The 21,799-nt window shown below is 42.8% G+C and overlaps 1 protein-coding gene and 1 long non-coding RNA gene across 2 annotated transcripts in view; one reads left to right on the forward strand and one right to left on the reverse strand.

The window, feature by feature from the left end:
• Nucleotides 1-11,212: 11,212 nt before the first annotated feature.
• LOC147105674 (uncharacterized) lies at nt 11,213-14,005 on the reverse strand. Its single transcript, XR_015081552.1, has 4 exons — nt 13,172-14,005; nt 11,877-11,945; nt 11,623-11,663; nt 11,213-11,509 (listed from the first exon to the last, which is right to left on the reverse strand). It is a non-coding gene; the product is annotated as an uncharacterized LOC147105674 (long non-coding RNA).
• A 136-nt stretch (nt 14,006-14,141) lies between these two features.
• slc26a4 (solute carrier family 26 member 4) overlaps nt 14,142-21,799 on the forward strand; it is a 61,990-nt gene continuing 54,332 nt past the window's right edge. The window contains exons 1-3 of the mRNA XM_086010238.1: nt 14,142-14,292; nt 14,679-14,859; nt 20,990-21,129. Of these exons, the coding sequence (XP_085866364.1) occupies nt 14,280-14,292; nt 14,679-14,859; nt 20,990-21,129 (334 nt within the window). The 5' untranslated portion in view covers nt 14,142-14,279. The remainder of the gene's footprint in view (nt 14,293-14,678; nt 14,860-20,989; nt 21,130-21,799) is intronic.

Genomic DNA, 21,799 nt, shown 5'->3' on the forward strand with positions numbered 1-21,799 from the left:
ATTATTCCCTGCTTTGACCTTATTCTCTGCTGCACTGCTACCGTTAAACTCTCTGGGGGAAAAATTGGCTCGCACCCCCTTGGGTGCTAACTTCACTGGGGCGCTACTCTTAGCACCCCGTGCCAGAAATTCAATGGTAGCGCCCCAAACAGGAGGTGGGGCGCTACTGGAAGCGCCATGAGCGTGGCACGTAGCACCGCAGTACTGCAGGCCTCCCTCCCCTGATTAAAGGGGAGGAGCTTAGCGCAACACACACCGGGGCCCTGCTGGACCACCGGGGAGCGGGGTGCCAGCAAAAGAGCCCGGCACTCGAGGAGTGCCGGGCTGACCGATCGCGGCCGGCACCCCGCAGGAGGAGGCGAGAGCAGGCTGGTGCTAGCAGGCGGCCCAAAAAAAATGGCTGCCCGGCACCTGCCCTTTAATTTGCGCCAACCTGGCCATAAAAATGCCACTCTGACCCTGTCAGACATATCGTCCAGTGGTTGGCCAGGGGGCGTAAGCCAAGTTTGCGAGCGGGGCGCTGCGCATGACAATGACATCATCGCCGGAGGCACAGTGACGCGGGGCGCTACCGCCGCCACTAACCTCCCGCTGAATTTCGCGGGAGGCGTTAGCGGCACCGCGCATGAGCGCTAGGTGCTTTGCACCTACATCCGCAACTCTTCCGACGCCCTCTGCCACTTTAACAGTTTCCTGGCCCCAACCGTCTCCTTTTCACTATGGACGTCCAATCCTTCTACACCTCCATCCCCCACCAGGATGGCCTGAGGGTGCTCCGCTTCTTCCTTGTACATAGGCCCAACCAGTCCCCTTCCACCACCACCCCCCTCCTTCGCCTGGTGGAAATTGTTCTCACATTGAACAACTTCTCCTTTGACTCCACTCACTTCCTCCAAATTAAAGGTGTTGCTATGGGAACCTGCATGGGCCCTAGCTATGCCTGCCTTTTCGTGGGATATGTGGAACATTTTTTGTTCCAGACCTACTCAGGTCCCCCTCCCTCACCTCTTTTTCCGGTACATTGATGACTGTATTGGTGCCGTTTCCTGCTCTCGCCCTGAACTAGAACATTTCATTCACTTTGCTTCCAATTTCCACCCTTCCCTCACCTTCACATGGTCCACCTCCGACTCTTCCGTTCCCTTCCTCGAATTCTCTGTCTCCATCTCTGGGGATAGGCTATTGACAAACATTCACTATAAGCCCACTGACTCCCACAGCTACCTGGACTACACTTCCTCCCACCCCGCTTCCTGTAAGGACTCTATTCCATTCTCCCAGTTTCTCCATCTCCGACGCATCTGCTCTGACGATGCCACCTTCCATACTAGTGCTTCCGACATGTCTTCCTCTTTCCTCAACCGAGGATTCCCCTCTACTGTGGTTGACACGACCCTTGACTGTATCCGTTCTATTTCCCACACTTCTGCTCTCACCCCTTCCCCTCACTCCCAGAACCAGGATAGGGTTCCCCTTGTCCTCACTTTTCACTCCACCAGCCTCCACATTCAACGGATCATCCGCCGCCATTTCCGCCACCTCCAGCGTGATCCCACCACCAAAGACATCTTCCCCTCACCTCCACTTTCAGAATTCCGAAGGGACCGCTCCGTCTGCGACACCCTGGTCCACTCCTCTATCACCCCTTCCCCTTCGCCCGGCACCTTCCCGTGCAAGCACAGGAGATGCAACACATGCCCTTTTACCTCACCCCTTCCCACTGTCCAGGGCCCCAAACACTCCTTCCAGGTGAAACAGCGATTTACTTGCAATTTAGTATACTGTATTCGCTGCTCCCGATGTGGTCTCCTCTACATTGGGGAGACCAAACACAGATTGGGTAACCGCTTTGCGGAACACCTCCGTTCAGTCCGTAAGGGTGACCCTGAGCTTCTGGTCGCCTGTCACTTTAATTCTCCGCTCCACTCCCACTCTGACCTCTCCGTCCTCAGCCTCGTACACTGTTCCAATGAAGCTCAATGTAAGCTCGAGGAACAGCACCTCATCTTTCGATTAGGCACTTTACAGCCTCTGGACTCAACATCGAGTTCAACAATTTCAGACCATAACCTCTGCCCCTATCTTTTTTTTTTCTCTCTCTCACATGGCAGTTGTCGATCATCCTGCCATTGCCACTTACACTTCATCTAGAGTCATCTTTTGTTTCTTAACTTGTCCCATTACCATCTCCTTTTGCCTTGCACTATCATCCCTTTTGTCTCTTAATCTCTCCTGCCTTCCACCCTATCACAGACCTTCCCTTTTGTTCTTTCCTCCCCTCCCCCCTTTCCCTGCCCCTACACTTGCTTAAAAACCTGTTCCATCTCCAACTTTTTCCAGTTCTGACGAAGGGTCATCGACCTGAAACGTTAACTCTGTTTCTCTCTCCACAGATGCTGCCTGACCTGCTGAGCATTTTCTGTTTTTATATTGTATATGAACAGTACTATACTTAGTTATAGAAGGCTGCAGTACATCTATACTGAAGTATTGTGGCCAGTTTTGGTCCCCACGGGTAGTGAAGGATCTCAAGGCTGTGAAGAGGATACAGAAGACCATGATGATGCCAAACCTTAGACTCCTGTTTATGAGAATAGGCTCTAAGAGTTCGGCTATTTACTTTGGAGAAGCTGTTGGAGGGAATATGATTGAGGTTTTCTTTTAAATGTAGGGATTGGACTCATTCTGGTTGGATAGGTTATTTGAGATTAATAGGGATTGTAGGACTACACAGCATGCATATAAAATGCTCAAGACAAGATGTAGGTAAGATGCCAGGAAATATTTATTTTTTAACAGGAGCAGAGCAGAACAGATTGGGGCCATGGAGGGATTTGTAAATGTGCTAAAGATTTTGAATTCAATGGACAGAGAGTTGGTGGAGATTGTCATGGAAGGGCATTGATAGGTGATCAAGACTTCTGATTGATTATCATGTGGGATCCTGAATGTTGGAACTTATGTAGGATGGAACTTGGGAGGCTGGCGAGGTGAGTGTTGAAGTTTAGCCTGGAGGGGAGAAAGGCACAAATATTTCTGCTGGGGTGAGAGTGAGGTAGAGACTGCTATTGGCAATATTTCGTATGCAGTCTTGGTTATGGACTGCATGTGGGGTTTGAAGCTCAGTTCATATTTGAACAGTACACTCAGGTTCAGCCTCAGCGTGCAGCTGGGAAGAGGATGAGATCAAGGACTAAGTTACAAAATTTCTGGTGAGATCCAAAGAGGGCGGCGTGATTCCTTCCACTGTTGAGCTGCAGAAAGTTCTGGCTCAATCATGACTTATCGTTGTCCAAGCAATCAGACAGCACAACGATGTGTGGAATTCAGAGTAATGGTGGAGAGATTACATTGTGTATCATTAGTGTACATATGAAAGCTGGCTCCATGCTTATGGATAACATAACCAAGTGGCAGCATATAGATAAGAAATAGTAGGGGGCAATGATGGAAAGTTAGCACCTATCAAAGGTGACCGTTTGGGCACAAAAGAAAAATAACTGCAGGAGAAGTTCTGGCTACATGGGGGGGCGGGGGTAGGAAATTGAACTATCCGAGGGTAGTGCCACAGGGAGAGGTGGTGGAGAATGATGATGTGGTTAACTATCAAAAGGAGGGTAAAGTATTGAGATCATAGTTACAAGTAATACTAGAGTGGTCTCCATGATGTGGGTGGGATGGAAATTTGAAAAATAATCAGCTCTAAGAGAATCATCCATCAGGAAATGTTTGTTAGGAATTAAGGATAGCAGCCGATCAGTTGGAGAGCTGCCTTAGACATGAAAGAAAGAAACAACTTGCATTTATGTAGCATCTTTTACAACCTCGGGACATTCCAAAGCGTTTCACAGCCAATGAAGTATCAGTCATTGTTGCAATGTAGGCAAAGGCAGCAGCCATTTTGTGCACAGCAAGATCCTATAAATGGCAATGAGATAAATGACCAGTTGATTTGTTTTTGCTGACCTTGATTGAGGAATATTTGTTTGTCAGAACACCAGGAGAAACCCCCTGCTCCACTTTGAGTAGTGCCATGGGATTTTTTACATCAACCTCAGTTTAATATTTCATCCGGAAGGCAGCACTCCCTTAATATTGAACTAGTGCCAACCTACATTATGTGCATTTGGAGTGGGGTTTGAACCCACAACCTTCTAACTCAAAGACAAGAATGCTACCACTGAGCCAAGGCTGACCATTCAAACAAGTCTTGCTGCAGGAAACGTTGGACCACTAAGGAACACAGTGTTGTTCATGTTACCAATCTGTATTTGGCTATGTCAAGTATTGCATCTGTATATACTTAACTTGATCCTTCCATACAAATTAATCCAGACACATATTGCTGTGATTCACAGAAATAATTCAGGGATACTGGTGCATCCATTAGCCATTGAACACCCAACCCAAGTTCTTCTCTAACTGGTGTTACTGTGTTAGGGGATTCACCAGCAACATGGTTCTCTGCTAGTGTATGCCACTGCGAAGTACAAGAGTTACCTGGGATGTTGTGAAAATTAGACACACATGATATGCAGGACTTTTATTTTCAAATTTGCTATTTAAATTTCCTGTATTTATGCCAGTCACTTTGAAAAGCCTCAAGCATAGGCCCAGAAATTCGATAGCCCTCGAAAACGGCGACAGGGATCACAATGCGATAGGAACCCCCGCCCGTTCGGAGGACTGCAGACAGCACGTAAAATTTTTACTTTGCATGATTTTAGCTGCCAGGATACTGGGCATTCACCATCATGATGTACTGAGCATGGTCACACATCAGCTGCACATTCAACCTGGTAGCTTTTTAGAGTTATTTAAAGTTAGTGAGGTGGCAGGGAGTGGTGCTGCAAGTGGAGAAGGCTTTGCTTCTCAATTTTAGAGCGGTATCCTTTGCGGTTGCGGTACAACTCAGTATTTATATACGGTGCCCGCAAAGCCACATGCGTGCAGTCGATGGCACCCTGCACCATGGGGAAGTCCGCTATCCTGGCAAAGCCATCCTTCTGCTTTTCTCTGGTCAGAGAGGAGACCATGAACTCCCCTCTCCTGGCATAAAGAGCTTCTGTCACCTCTCTTATACAGCAGTGGACAGCAAACTGGGAGATGTTACAGGTGTTGCCTGCTCTAGCCTGGAAGAATCCCGACACAAAGAAATTCAGGGCCACGGTCACCTTCACAGCCACTGGCAGCGCTGAACTAAGATGGCTGAATGGCCTTCCTCATCCATAATTATCTTCTGACCTTGTGTCAAATCAGTTGAAATTTTAACAGATTTTGTTTCGGAACTGAATTAGTAAACAATGTATCAGACTGCTTTCCGCTTTCTCATTGACCTAAGGTGATAAATAGAAATAATTAATTGATTACCAAGCCATTGAGAAACATGGATTCTCTTGAAAGACATTTATCTATTGTGACAGGAAGCCTGAATTCTAACACCCTGATCACCTGAAGTCATTCAGCAATGCACAAGTTGGCATATTAAACACTACTTAATTTGCATCCAATTTTATTGAAGAAGATATTGGCCTCAAAACAATGGGCGGGGTGCAAATTGGCTGCATTGTAAACAAAAAGGAGGGAGTAAATTTTCAAAATGTCCTGGGGCACCCTAGAGCCTACAAACTCTTGCAAAACGGTTTAGGAAATCTGCATTCCAAGCCAACAGTTCAGCCTGTTGTGTCTTCCACAATTTACTGTGAAAACACTTCTCCCGATACACAAGAATGTTTCAGTCGTGTCTCCCTCTCTTTTAACCTCTCATATAATATCACCAATGGGGAAAATTCCTGTATGTCCTGGAGTGGTCTGTAGGAAACAGTTGGGGTGGGGGGAGGAAGACCTCAAACTAGCAGGAACTACCCACTGTGATTTGTTACCCTGCAGTGTGTTTCCCATGGTTGGCTGGCTCTGAGGCAGCTTCACTGCAGTTTGTCAACAACCTTCCACCCCCCAGGCTATTTACTATGGAACGATGCTGGATTGCTCCTTGACCACCAGAATAAGCTATCAGGGAGGGAGACCTGGCTTGGGAGATGTCTACTGGTAAGAAAATGATCTAAAGGCTAATATTTTCTTTGATTAAAAAAGGCAGAGTACTTTTGGGGGGAAAAAATGCTAGACTTTTCTTCCCATTTAAGTATGTGGAAACTGAAAAACTAGCCTGCTTTAACTGGACTTTAGAAACAGCCTTTGGAAACTTGTGAGCTTTGTCCCTAAAGAATGAGCATGTCAAACCAGCACAGTCATCATATCTATATTTTATTCTAATTTCTGGTACTCAGAAACTCAAACTTCTTATTCATCAAGTTAGCAAGAGTAATCTATTGAACAAATTTATTAACTGTGGTGATGTCCAAATTAGCCTTTTAATAAGCAAGCTCAAGCTCCTTTTATCTACCTGTACATTTAGATGAAAGGCAAAAGGAGGTTCTCATATTGGTAGAAGGGTTAATGGCTCAAAGGGGTTCAAGCCAAAGAATGTTGCTGAACTAGTTTAGGATACAGCCACTCAACTAGTTTAGGATACAGCGACTGCACTAGTGGCATTCTTAAAAATAGATCCACCCCTTCCTGAAAAAAACCAAAATCCTATTTTTTTTTACTTTTTAAAAAGGTGTAGAGTTAAGAGCTCCTTATTATTCTGATTTAGCTTGCTGAAGTAAAGAGTTGGAGTCAATGAGCAGCCCCAGGCACATATGGCTTATTTGTATCGATAAGCCCCTGGACAACTGAACTCAGTAGGTCTAAACACACGAGTTTCAGGTACGACGCTCTATATTTTTGTAGCTGTTCCCTCCCTTCTACTTTCATGGTTGACTGAAGAGCATCATTAAACATTAAAACTGAAATTTGAGGACAGTATATATGTTTAGAGATCACACAGTTATGTGTTGCTGTACAGGACTCTTGTTGCATTGCTGATTTGCAGTGATGTAGGATGCTCAGAGAGGAAACGACCCGTGCGTTGCAAATAAATAAACTATTTGTTTCTGCTAAATCTTATTCCATCCATCATTTAATTTCAGAGCAAATAGGTACTACTCTGCAAGTTATATGGACCAGACAGTCACTACATTACATTACGGTGACTCTACAGACAGTCAAGGTACAGTCCTGTTATTTATATGGTTTGACAAGAGAGATTGCGCATATATTGTTACTTAATCTGTCGTGTAAACAACTAAAATAAAACAGATCACTAATCTTGTAATATCTAAATATTGTGCTAAAAATTAATATAATGTAAATGAGAGAAATTGATGGATAATTCTGAAATTACGTTGTTGATATCCTGTAAAAACACATTAGGGAGATAGTGAACGCATACAGGCATGTGTGCTTCAATTGTTTGATACTTTACGGTATATTTTCAGATATTTGGTGCTGTGAATTAAGAATGTGTTTATTAAGCATTTTTTATATTGAAAGAAAAAAAATTGTGTTAAGGCAATACAGCATGTGTCTATCTGTAGAAAACAATGGGGTTTTTAAAAACTTTTGCTTTCCAAACTTTTTTCCTTCTACTGAGGTGCTGGTTCTTGCTAGATTACAATTGTAAAGGCATAGGTAGCCCCCAATACCTCACACATGTGGCCATGGCCATTTGTGCTTCGACAATGAATTTGACAGGCTAGTTCACTGCTGAGCCTGATATCCACACTATCCAGTAAAGGTTACTGGATTGCCATCAGGAGTGGGCACTCGCTGGCTATTTTTCTCTTCCCCAGTCTATTGTCACTGAGACTAATTGTATCACCTCAACTGCTGTCCCTGCTAAGATCATTAAACACTGCACATGGCAAGGAGTCAGGCGGTGACCTTCTCATCTAAATGGTCTAATGCTACATGTGGAAATGTTCAAGGGCTGATTAATGCACTGGACTATGGGCCCACGAACAAATATACAATTTTGTTTCACTTCAGCGTAGTATATTGTGATATGCTTTGCTTCATTATTAATGCAGTGTGTAAACATTCTACGGGCCAATTTCTTCATGCATTTTACTACATATTTGTGTTTTAGTGAGTTGCGGGAGAGGGCTGTGCGGGGGCATGTGGAAGGGCCCCAAATGTTCTTGGTGCTCAGGACTCCAAAAATTCTTAATCTGGCTCTGAAAATGCTCTTACCTACTAGACAATGTGGGAGCTTGTTTTATTTTGACTTCTGTCTATTCATGGTAATCATTTTGTGACCTACCTGGGTCAAAATTATTGGCATTGTAAAATCTATTGTTTGGATTTTTAAAAAACCCACAATCATACAACAGCAGTGTACATTTATATCGCACTTCATTTGTGCAGAAGTTGTCTGAGTGCTTTACAATAAGGCAGAATAGGATATGATGGGCACTGAGCTTGGAGAAAAGGGGAGAAAAACAGAGAGGCTAGGAATGGGCACAAAAGGTACAGTCAAGGAGGAGAGTTTTGAGGAAGTTCTTTAAAGTAGGGCGAGAGGTGATAAGGCAGACAGGTCGGGGTAGAAAATCCCAGCTGGCATGAGCATAGTAGCTGAACAAATTTCAGTCCCAGATCTTTACTTTGGTGTCTCATTTATTGTGATAAATTATGATTTAATATGATGAGCTATTATTAAATTATAAAATTTAGCAACACTCCAGTTTTGCAATAAAATATTTTAGTAGGCAGGGATATACATATTTTAAAAAGCAGAGTGGTCCAAAGGTTGAACATAACTGGGACTACCCCATGCAGCTTTCTATAATTTCACAGTTTGCTTTTGTGTTTCTTCTCCAATCGACAGGTTAACAAGGTGTGCTGCCCACCTGCCATGTCAGTTGCTGGTGTCGGGGTTTAAACTTCTCCCTCTCCCTCTTGTCCAGCCAAAAAAGCAAGGGAAGCAATTAGGAGGAGTGAAAGGGTTCTGTTAAAGCTATGATATCTTTGTACTTAATAAAACCTTATCCTCCTGCTGTGGATGTGCGGGTTAGGTTGATTGGCCATGATAAAAAAAAATTGGCCCTTAGTGTTAGGGGGGATTAAATACGTGGGGTTACGGGGATAGGGCTTGGGTGGGATGGCTGTCGGTGTAGGGACCGGGTGCTAGGGTTTGGATGATCAGCCATGATCTCGTTGAATGGCGGAGCAGGCTCGAAGGGCCGAATGGCCTACTCCTGCTCCTACCTTCTATGTTTCTATGTAACACTGCCTCTTAATAGCATTCTTTTGTTTTCTCTGAAGAACAAGAGGGGGGAACAGTGTTGATTCCTGGTAATTGACAATGGCAACTTTAATCTGGTCATTTACTTCAACTGTCCTAGTCAATTAGTGTTTTCCTATTAAAAAAATGGGAAAAAGTAAATATTGCACATATCCACAAAAGGAAATCTCAGTCAAATTCTAATATCTATCGGCCAATCCAGACACCAATACCTATAAGGATATCAGTATTTCCAAGCATGTTAAAACTTATGATACATTAGTGAATGAGAAATGGTTGCAATATCTCAGTCATAGCAACTTGATTGTCAATTTGGTTTCAGGCTAAATCACTCAATTTGTGACACTTTCAATCTGGAGGTCCACTTGTGAAGTAATTGTTTTGATGCCCAGCATAAACTGGATAACAAAAGCTTACATTTATATCGCACCTTTAACAGAAAATTGTCCCACGGTGTAATCAGTCAAAAATGTACACCGAGCCAGAGAAGGATAACTAAAGGGAAAGAACAAACATGCTTTTGTACAGCCCCTTTCATATCCTCTGGATGTCCCAAAATGTTTTACAACCAATTAATTACTTTGAAGTGTAGTCGTTGTTGGTTTGCAGGCAAACACTGCAACCAATTTTTGCAGCAAAGTACCACAAGCAGCAAATAAGTTACTGACTAGATCATTTGTTTTGGTGGTGTTGGCCAGGACACCAGCATAACTTCCCACTCTTCTTTGAATAGTGTCACGAGTTCGTTTACGTCCACCTAAGCAGGCTCACGGGGCCTCCATGTAACATCTCATCCAAAAGGTGGCACTTCCAACAATGCAGTATTTCCTCAGTGCTGCACTGAAGTTTTAACCTAGATTATTTCCTCATGTCCTGGCTGGGGTGGGGGAGTAAAAGTATTAGAAATGATAAGAGGGCAGTAGAAAGGTTGACTGCAAATAATGCTCTTCCTCCTCCCTACAACCTAACTGTGTTGCTATCAAAGCTTATTGCACTGTGCTTCATACCCTTCCCTCTATTTTTCTTAGGGTTTCAAAACCTTTGTTTGGGAGAAACATAATCATTACTTTTTCCCTTTACCTTGTCGTCCCTCCTAGTCTTTTCAGCCACAGTGATGCCCTGCACTTTGGGCTTTTGTCTTGGTCTCTCAATAAAAGAAAAAAACAATAGGAATCCAAAAATGATTTTTAGCTATAGCTAGTGTGATAGACCAGGTAGATTTTTAAGGAAATACGTTGGGAAGAGAGACAACTGAGGATCAAAAATGTGTCAGATGTGTTAAATATATATTTTTACACATCAGCCATCTGTATTAAATTTCTAGATGCAGTCATATTGCCTCAAAAATCCCTTATCAAGAGTACACCAATAAAATATTTGTTATGAGGAAATTGATAAATAAAATGCCTACAAGTCATGAAAAGATATAATTTAAAATCTACAAAAAAACAGGGAGGAAAGATGTGGACCTCTGGCAAATAGTTTTGGGAGCACCATAAACACTCGAGCTATACTAGAGGACTGGAGGATAGTCAATGTTATCCTGATATTCAAGAAAAAAGTGATATATAAAAATACTTGAAAGCGTTATATGGCATGACGTGCGCAGAGACCATAAGGAGTACAAAAGCAAAATGCTGCGGATGCTGGAAATCGGGACTAAAAACAGAAAATGTTTGAAGGTCGTTGACTTGAAACGTTAACTCTCTCTCTCTCTCTCCGCAGGTGCTGCCTGACCTGCTGAGTATTTCCAGCATTTTCTGTTTTTAGGCTGTAAGGAGTAGTCTGCTTGAATTTAGAAGGATAGGTAATTCCTCACAAACTTATAAAGGTGATGACGACTATCCAGTGAATATAATTTACTTGGGTTTTCGGATGCCATTGATAAAATCCCATATGTAACACTTTTTAGAATGGGTAAAACTCCTAAATTAATTGCAAATTAGCTAGTTAAATTGAAAACTGGCTTGGCAATAAAAAATGGAAAAAGCTCTGTCTCACTGACGAGTGGACTTCCTCAGGAGTTTGGTTGTGCTAATTACAACAGTGTTGGGGGAAGAGTACTTCTAATAATGCCAAGCTATGTAAGTGGGTGACAAATATAAAGGAATTAAACAGCAACAAAATGATCTTGTACTTCAGAATTTATTTTAAGCACAATGTATGAGTCTAATCTTGAGCTATTAGGGACTGAATTTATTGAGGATTATTAAAAATGGCAAAGTGTTTTATTATAATGGAGTTCTGCAGCTTCCATTCCTGAAGTCCCCTCTCTCGACACAGCCAGATCCACTTCGTTATTTTTACTCAGGTTTGTATGGAGCACTGGTGAGAGAAAACAAGTTTATTAATGCAAAGCAACAGATAAAACAACACAATATATAGGCTGCAGTATCAGGCAGTGCTTACTAAAATACATCAACTAAAGACATTTTTACCGTAGCTGTGGACTGCATGATTCTCCGACTGTTGATGGCACCTAAAAACATAAAGCAAATAATCTCTGAAGTTCCAACAGTACGAGACATATGTTTTTAGGGGTCTTGTGATCTGTCTTTGGATTAAGTGCTTCTGTTCTTCCCATGAAATGCATAGAGCCTATTTTGGGCACTTGCGAGCATGCAGCATAGTGTCATGACACAAGCACACATACAGACAGAACCAGCTACTCATCAATTCAAGAGCCACCTACCTTCCAATCAGGATGGCATAGTTCACAAGTGCTTTAGGGAACCAAGTCTCAATTCCACGAATCAGCTTCCTACAGGGAGAGAGCAGCATCAGAGGAAGACTGGTCATAATATAAATTGGTGCAGTGAAGCAAGGAGAGTCATTTGATTGTTGCTCCCCAGGGACCTGATCGACAAGGTAAAAAGATCCTAAAATATACATAGTATTGTTCAATCACATTACAAGCAAATACATATCATCAGGGAAGTCACAGAATTTTCAAATCCCAGTGACAACTGCTGACAAGGCCCTTTTTGAGCTGTACCCACTGTGTTTATGTAATATCCTGCAGTTCTTTGCATACAAACTGTATTTTTCAAAACTGTAGTCAAATTTCTTAATTCAAGAAACAAAAAGTGCTGGCAAACTTTTGCTACAAACTGAACCTAAACAGATTACAAAGAGCTAAAACAGAATATGAAATCATTTCATTGTCGTTCTATGAAAGAATTCGCTACCTTGTCATCATATGAACTTTTATTTATGTAGGCTTCTCAGCCTTGTTTCTAAAATGTGGCCCTCTAGTTTGTACAGGAGAGAAATGCAACCCTGTGCAGGTTAAAAGTCAGTGCAGTCTCTTCACAGGAATGTAAAATAAATAACAGCTTTCATCTCTTCTACTGGACGAACGAAGGTGCAGAAAATTGCTTTTTGAGCAGATTTTTGGGGTGGAATAACTTGAGAATAAAATATCAGCAAGGGTTTGTCGTTGGAGCAGTTGCTCTTGAACAGAAGAATGAAAGTTCATTAACCATTGTTGGTTGAGAGGTGCCCCTGGAATTTAGGACTGCATGGTTTAGGCCCCTAAGACTACCGTCGTACATCATGAAGGCTACTCTCTGCATCCAAGGACAGTGAATCCTTGCAACAGCAGAGACTTGAAGGTACCACCCTCGTGGCCAATGCAGATTCAGTGAAGACATCTCCTCCAATGTCCGAATCAAATTGGGCAAAGGCATCTCTACAGGTGCAGATTCTACCTGCAATACAATCAGTGTTTATTTGGAATGACAATGACCCCAACGTATTGTGGAACCACTTCAAGTGGACATAAATCCAATATATAAATTAGGTATTAATGACTGTCAATACCCCAAACGGAGCTCTGGTAATTTATTATAACCCTCTGCAATGTCCCATTACTACCTATTTATAATGGCTAACAGTTTCATCAGATCATACTGACAATGCTCTATCTGGAAAATCCAATTGCCCATTTAACCCTGTTATATCTATATAATTTATTAAGAACCTTACCTCTGTGTGCACTCAGTGTCCACTTTTCCCATTGTAAGTTCCTATCTCTACATTTGCCCATGTAAACTTCTCAAACTGTAAATACTGGGTTTGTTGCCACTGAGTGGACATAGTTCCAGATTTTAAGTTAAAAAAAAAGGAACAAACTGCAAATGCTGAAAATACACAGCAGGTGGGTCAGCATCCGAGAAAAGACAGGCGAGTGTTTTGGGTGTGTCCTCTTCAGATTTTTAGCAACATAATGATTCTAAATGGATAGCAACTGTTCATGTGTTTCACTTCAGTCAGTAATTTGACTCAATATCTGTTAATACTGTGACCATCTGCGTTTATTTGCGAGTGGGCAGTTATGCTGGACCTGAGACAATCTCTCCCGATCCGGAGTAGGCTGCTCTGTGTGTGTAATATCAATACAGCCCAGAATATAATGAGCATATATAAACCAGCAGGCGACTCAGCCCTCTCAATGAAAGCACGCAACACCCAGGGAGGTTCAAGATCGCAGCGGTAAAGTTTTAGTTTAAAGTTTTGAACATTACATTCGGCTGTTTACCATAGACAGATAACGTTTTGACGAGTTTATAATTTTAAGAGATTTTACTTCACACAGTGTATTTCGAAAACTGTGGCGGATGTTCCTCGACTTTACGTGTGTTTTTGATCAGTAACTGCCTTTAGTTGTACAGCCTCGGAGTGAATTGGGTCGATAATCTGTGTCGAAATTATGCTTTTAAAAAAAAAGTCTTCAAATGTAGAAAAAAATGTCACCTGTCCCGGGGGGAAAAAAAAGTGCTCTGAACTGAAAAGACGCGAACTCATTTAAAAGTGGGTGTTTTTTTCTCACTATGAGGTGGTTGGGGGTCACGGGAAATGCCATCCACGTGTTCTGTTTATTGGAAGGTAGAGTTTTTTTTTAAAAAAAGAACCCGTCTGTTGTGTCTGATTTTTATGGGATTCACTCACAAGAACATTGGATGGGAGTTTTTATAAATGAGCTCGGGGACATGCGGTGCAGGAGCGGGTTGTTCTGGCATTAAGTCTCTCTGGGCTTGACTGGTCTGTTGATGTGCGTCGAGTTGTGGAAAGTCCAGACAAACCTCCCGCTATTATGCGGTCCCGGGGTATTGCAGAATTTCAGATTTTTCTCTTTTTGTGTGTGTGTGTTACTTGAGCTGGGAGCTGTTTATCCGGAAGTGCTACTGTCTGTAAACTACAGGAGAGATGGTCGCCGTTCAATGATCCCACTTTGAGAGTTTAAAATATCCGCCCCTTCTCCCTCGCCGCTAAAAAAAAGGCATTGCCTTGGTGAATGAAGTCCGGCGGTACATGAATGGATTACAATCCACCAAGTCGGAGTAACTTTTTTTGTAAACGGAAAAATCAACCCCGAAAGAAGGATCCGAGTTGAAAATCCCTTGAATCGCTGCAGTAGAGGGGAGTGCATTCAATGGGACCTGCCTGGGATGTCCATGTTAATGGTTTGTAACCAAAGATCATTCTCTTTCAGTGTCCAGCCACCTGTTCGGCGAGCAAGACAGCGTTGGAGGCACCGAGATGCCGACTGCAGAAAATCACAACTATTTTGTGGCCCGTTCAGTTTATTCTGAAAATAGTTTCCTGGAGGAAAATGAAAGAAAGGAAAAGGTCCCCAAAACTGTACGTGACCGACTGGCCAAGAGGTGCGGCAGGTGAGTGAAGGTTTTCCGGGTCTCAAGGCATCCAGTACGTCGCTCCTTTCCAGATCGCCTCTCGCTACTACAATACATTTAACCCGTAGCAGCCTCACTTCCCCTCAAATTAGCACCAGCACTGAGACGTCATCAACATTTGCCAGCCATGAGGTGAAACCATGTTTCTTTTTAAATGTCAATTGAAAAGAATATCCGAAGAAAGAAAACTTTTCATCTTGGGGAGGGCACGTTTCAAATCATGCAAAATTGCAAAGCAGTGATTGTAAACCCTTAAGGCAACAGACTTTGGTTAACATAAATATGTCATTTTGGTCTCCCATTATAAGTAAGAACTGCTGATTAGAGTTAAGGGACAGCTACCATTTCTGCTACTGCCAATCTCGGGTAGGAGTCAAAGCAAGAGCACCCAGCCCATCTAGTCATCGGGTTTAGTTCAACCTAACAGCTATTGTGCAAATACCCATTTTTGTATTTTTCAGCAACAGCATGCATTTATATAGAACAAAAACAGAAAATGCTGGAGATACTCAGCAGGTCAGGCAGCATCTGTGAAGAGAGAAACAGAGTTAACGTTTCAGGTCGATGACCTTTCGTCAGAACTGGAAAAAAGCAGGAAATGGGACAGATTTTTAAGCAAGTGAAGAGACTGGGAAAGGGGGGAGGGGATGAAAGAACAAAAGGGAAGGTCTGTGATAGGATAGAAGGCAGGAGAGGTTAAGAGACATTAAGGGATATTCAAGGCAAAAGGAGATGGTAATGGGACAGGTTAAGAAACAAAGGATGGCTCTAGATGAAGTGTAAATTGCGCTGGCAGAATGAAAGACAGCTGCCCTGTGGGAGAGAAGAACAAACACAAACAAAAGGTGTGGATAAAAAATATATAAATGATGGGGCCGAGGTTATGATCTGAAATTGTTGAACTCTATGTTGAGTCCAGAAGGCTGTAAAGTGCCTAATCGAAAGATGAGGTGCTGTTCCTCGAGCTTACGCTGAGCTTCAGTGGAACAATGCAAGAGGCCAAGGACGATGAGGTCTGAGTGGGAATGGAGCGGTGAATTAACGTGACAGGCGACCGGAAGCTCGGGGTCCCCCTTACGGACTGAACGGAGGTTTTCTGCAATGTGGTTGCCCAATCTGCGTTTGGTCTCTCCAATGTCGAGGAGACCACATCGTGAGCAGCGAATACAGTATACTAAATTGCAAGAAGTACAAGTAAATTGCTGTTTCACCTGGAAGGGGTGTTTGGGGCCCTGGACAGTGGGAAGGGGGGAGGTATAAGGGCATGTGTTGCATCTCCTGCGCTTGAAGGGGAAGGGCTGTTTGGGGTGATGGAGGAGTGGACTAGGGTGTCGCGGAGGGAACGGTCCCTTCGGAATGCTGAAAGGGGAGGTGAGGGGAAGATGTGTTTGGTGGTGGGATCACGCTGGAGGTGGCGGAAATGGCAGAGGATGATCCGTTGAATGTGGAGGTTGGTGGGGTGAAAGGTGAGGACAAGGGGAACTCTATCGTGGTTCCGGGAGGGAGGGGCAGGGGCGAGGGCAGAAGTGCGGGAGATAGAACAGACACGGTCGAGGGCCGTGTCAACCACAGTAGAGGGGAATCCTCGGTTGAGGAAAGAGGAAGACATGTCGGAGGCACTAGTATGGAAGGTGGCATCGTCAGAGCAGATGCAGCGGAGACAGAGAAACTGGGAGAATGGAATAGAGTCCTTACAGGAAGCGAGGTGGGAGGAAGTGTAGTCCAGGTAGCTGTGGGAGTCAGTGGGCTTGTAATGAATGTTTGTCAATAACCTATCCCCAGAGGTGGAGATGGAGAAGTCGAGGAAGGGAGAAGTCACCTGTCACTTAAATTCTCCGCTCCATTCCCACTCAGACCTCACCGTCCTTGGCCTCTTGCATTGTTCCACTGAAGCTCAGCGTAAGCTCGAGGAACAGCACCTCATCTTTCGATTAGGCACTTTACAGCCTTCTGGACTCAACATAAAGTTCAACAATTTCAGATCATAACCTCGGCCCCTATCATATATATATTTTTTATCCACACCTTTTGTTTGTGTCTGTTCTTCTCTCCCACATGGCAGCTGTCTTTCATTCTGCTAGCGCAATTTACACTTCATCTAGAGCCATCCTTTGTTTCTTAACCTGTCCCATTACCATCTCCTTTTGCTTTGTATATCTCTTAATGTCTCTTAACCTCTCCTGCCTTCTATCCTATCACAGACCTTCCCTTTTGTTCCTTCATCCCCTCCCCCCCCTTTCCCAGCCACTACACTTGCTTAAAAATCTGTTCCATTTCCTGCTTTTTTCCAGTTCTGATGAAAGGTCATCGACCTGAAACGTTAACTCTGTTTCTCTCTTCACAGATGCTGCCTGACCTGTTGAGTATCTCCAGCATTTTCTGTTTTTATTTCAGATTTCCAGCACCTGCAGTATTTGCTTTATGCATTTATATAGCGCCGCTAATGTGGAAAAAACATCCCATAGCACTTCATAGAGGTATAAAAAACGGATATCAAACCAAAGGAAAGATTAGGAAAGGTGCCCAAAAGCTTAGTGACAGAAATGGGTTTTAAGGAGGAGAGGAAGGTGGTGTGGTTTAGGGAGGGAATTCCACAGCAGAGGTCTTGGGCAGCTGAAGGCACAGCTACAATTGGTGGAGTAGGGTAGTACCAAGAGGCCAGTCAGAGGAATGCAAGTACAAATACAGAGCATGGAAATGAATACAACAGTTATGGGTGTAGAGTGTTCAGGGTAGAGCGTAGATAGAAAAGGACACAGGCAACAACAGACCCACTGGTCTTGCTTCCATTCCATGTGATTTACTGTGATATTGGCAGCATTCTCTTAGTGAAGACCGATGCAAAGTACTTATTTTGTACCTCAGCCATGCTCTTTGCCTCCACAAGAAGATCTCTTTTGGTCCCTAATTGGCCCCACCCTTCCTTTGTCTACCCTTTTATTATTTATATTTATAAAAGTCTTTTGTTACCCACTAATCTAGTCTCATACATTCCCTTTGTCCCTCTTGTTTCCTTTTTCAGTTCTCCTCTGTACTTCTGTATTCAGTCATTTCTCGACTGACATTTATTATAAGCCTCTTTATTTCTGTTTATTTTAATCTATATCTTGAGTCATGCAGAGAGCTCTAGCTTTGGATGTCCTTCCGTTCCCCCTCGTGGGAATGTGTCTAGTCTGTATTGCGGTGAATGCCCTCAAATACGGTGTAATGGTCTTGCACAGCTCGAGAGGATCTTGAAGGTATTGATTGGAAAATATAAGGGGCATCTGTCCCAACTGTTGATTTCATATCTGGTACCTATGGATCCTGGTGGATACCAACTTCTATCTGGATATAGTTCTCTGGGACTGTGCTGAGAAGGGCCAAAGTTCACTTTGGTCTCCCTTGTCTTGCTTCAATGACAGCAAAATCCCAATGCAGCTTAAGCTTGTTGTAAATAACACATTTATTTAAACCATTTTTCTTCATGGTTTAGAACTCCTAGACATGCAAAGATGGGCTCCCTTCGGTCCTTGTGCAAAATCAGTACCAGACTGTGAGGTGGATTTGTGGTGAAACAAATACACAGTTACTGGGAGAGAGCTCCAGCCGATACTGATATTGTCTCTCAGCTCTTCACGAGGACCTGGATTAAGGAGTTGATGTGCAGGCCTGGTACAGGAAACTTTGTGCAAACACTGTTGCTTAGCAACAGCTTCTAAACAGTCGGCCCGTAACTTGGAAGCGTCTCTGTAGCTTAGCAACAGCTTCAGAGAGACTTTCCAGAGCCTGACTGTTGGAAAAAAAAAAGCCACGAGAAGAAAAAAAACCTAACAAAACGGCTCCTGATTTTTGCCGGTGGCTCGAGCTTGCCGGACACTTAGCCTCCGGATAACACAAAGTTTCCTGTACATGACATTGGGCTTGGACATAAAGGACATCAGGGTGGCTGGCACAGTGAAGATTCTTCTACCATACTGAAAACAGATACCTGTTGAGGTGACTCCAAAGTGACATGCCTGGAGAAGGTAGCTCATAAACAAGTCAATCCTCTGTAGCAGACTCAATAACTCGATACCTGAACCAGGCAGATCTGCAGTGCTTCAAGGCACTGTTAATGACAGACTAGCTAATGTGGCTCACTAATGGAATATGGAGGGGTACAGCTGTCAGTGGGACAGGAATTCTTCTGACTTGGCTCCAGATAATCCTGCAAACCAATACCCCAACAGGTAGAGTGGTCCTAGCTGGACAAGCAGCTCTGGTAAATTGTGCAGCTTCGACTGGTAAACTCCAGCAGTACCCTGTGCACTGGACGGGGGGTGGTGGTGTCTCTTAACTCTTTGCTCTCTCAAGCTGTGCCTTCGCTCTCTGTAGTTGAGTAAGTGGGATACGCCCCTATGGGGAGAGTCTGCCTGTACTCCACGTGGGATAGTACAGGTGGGTGTAAATTTCTTAATAGCTTGAAATGGAGATTCTTAAATGAGTGGCTGGCCAAATAAAGCTGCCTACTTCTGTATCTAGGTTCAGAATGTTATGGGGAAAAAAAAGCCTGAAAATTTTTCCAAGAAAGCATAAGGAAATAAGACTATAAGTAAGAAGCTTTTTGCAATTTATTAAATACAGACAGAAATAGAACATTGGAAAACAGCTAAACATTTGTGCTCTGCACACATTACAACAAGAAAACTGTCTGCGTTTTCAGATGATAACATAAGAAATAGGAGCAGGAGTAGGCCATTCGACCCTTTTGATCCTGCTCCACCATTCAATAGGATCATGACTCATCTACTTCAACTACACTTTCCCGCCCTATCACCATATCCCTTGATTCTCTTACTATCCAAAAATCTATCGACCTCTGTCTTGGATATATTCAATGACTTGAGCATCCACAGCCCTCGGGTAGAGAATTCCAAAGATTCACAAGACATTTCTCCTCATCTCAGTCTTAAATGGTCGACCCCTTATTTTGAGACTGCAACCCCTAGTTCTAGACCCCCCGCACCCCCCCAGCCAGGGGAAACATCCTCCCAGCATCTACCCTGTCAAGCCCTGTAAGAATTTTGTATATTTTAATGAGATCATCTCTCATTCTTCTAAACTCTAGAGAATATAGGCCTAGCCTACTCAATCTCTCCCCATAGGACAATCCCCTCATCCCAGGAATCAGTCTAGTGAACCTTCGTTGCACTCCCTCTAAGGCAAGTCTTGCCTTCCTTGGGTAAGGAGACCAAAACTGTACACCGTACTCCAGGTGTGGTCTCACCAAGGCCCTATATATAATTGTAGTAAGACTTCTTTACTGTTATACTCCAATCCCTTTTATAATAAAGGCTAACATACCATTTGCTTTCCTAATTGCATGCTGTACCTGTAACTTTCTGTGAGTTGTGTACAAGGACACCCAGGTCCCTCTGAATACCAACCTTTCCCAGTCTCTGAGCTTTTATTAAAAAAAAAATCAGATTTTCTATTTTCTATTTTCCCTATGAAAGTGGATAACTGCACATTTCTCCACATTATATTCCATCTGCCACCTTCTTGCTCACTCACCTAATTTCAGACTTAACTCACTCACTCAAACTCTAGAAGTTGGTTGGGAAAGCAGAATGTTCTGAAGAAAAATATAAAATTCAAAGGCATCTATGAAGACACCTGATCAAATAAATCACAAATGAAAAGACTTATGTTAGCCAAACATGTAAACTGTCATCTGTGTGTGGTAACAGTTGGAAGGGAAAATATTATCTGACTGTAAAAAAATAAATCTGTCGAATAAGGATATAATTCTGAAATGCTATAGGACATTAAGGAAATCATGCATAGACAATTGGATCTAATTGTGGTCATTAAACTTTTGGAAAGGTATAGAGGATGTGCAAAGGATCCAGAATTTAGAACATTAAGCTATGGAAAGAAGTTAAAATTATTCTCATTGGATGAAAGAAGGTTTTTGGTGGCAAAATGCAAGTTATTTAAATAATTAAGAAATCAAGGAATCAATTATGTGGATGTCGGAGGCATTTGATAGTTGAGATTGCCCCATATTATTTGAACTGCAGCGATTCTGATTTGTCTGCACGTATTATAGCAGGTTATAGATTTTGTAATTTTTTTTCCTCCCCAGTTGCTCAACTAAAAAGGTTCTGGGTGTGATTAAAGGCTTTTTCCCCATATTGGATTGGATGCCCAAGTACAGATTGAAACAATGGCTGCCTGGTGACATTATTTCTGGTCTGAGCACTGGCCTGGTAGCAACATTACAAGGTAAGTTTCTTTGCAGAATAACACATTTTCTATTTAACTTTACATCCTTCTGATTAGAATCCAAAGGAATTAGTAGCTCTCCTGGTCTACACTGTTGTAGTTTCTGCTGTCGCTGGTTGTTCTTCATTTGACTAAGAGACAAAGAATTTTGCCCCACTTCACTGAGCAAGAATCATTAGTAATTTCAAACTTGTGCACTAAGACCAAATTCCTTTGCAGTTCTTTCTATAATTGAACCTTTAGTTATTGTCCCATTCTATATGTGGTACTGTTAAATACATTTAGTAGTGTAATAATATGACCCTTCCCCACAATTTGTCAGTTAAAAAGAAAAAAAAATATTCTTCCCCCTTAACAATGATGTAGCAAGTCTACAATTTTCTACTGAAGAGGGGAATCCACATTAATGTGTTGCATTAATCATTACCAAAGGCATTTTATAATTTTTTTTGCCTAGGCTGACAGCACGCCAAGGACCATTTTTTTTGAGCCAATGGAACTAAGCTGGTCTTATTTTTAAACTACCGTGCTCACAAAAAAGTAGCAGAAGGACCATTCTCACCAGTTAGGTAATAGTGGATGACTTAAGCTAATTAAGGAGAGCCAACACAGGTTTGTAAAAGGCAGATTGTGTTTGACTAATCTAATTGAATTTTTTGATGAAGTAACG

This window comes from Somniosus microcephalus, chromosome 17, assembly GCF_052327205.1.
Source record: "Somniosus microcephalus isolate GS21.2 chromosome 17, FLI_Smic_1.0, whole genome shotgun sequence".
Classification (NCBI taxonomy): Eukaryota; Metazoa; Chordata; class Chondrichthyes; order Squaliformes; family Somniosidae; genus Somniosus; species Somniosus microcephalus.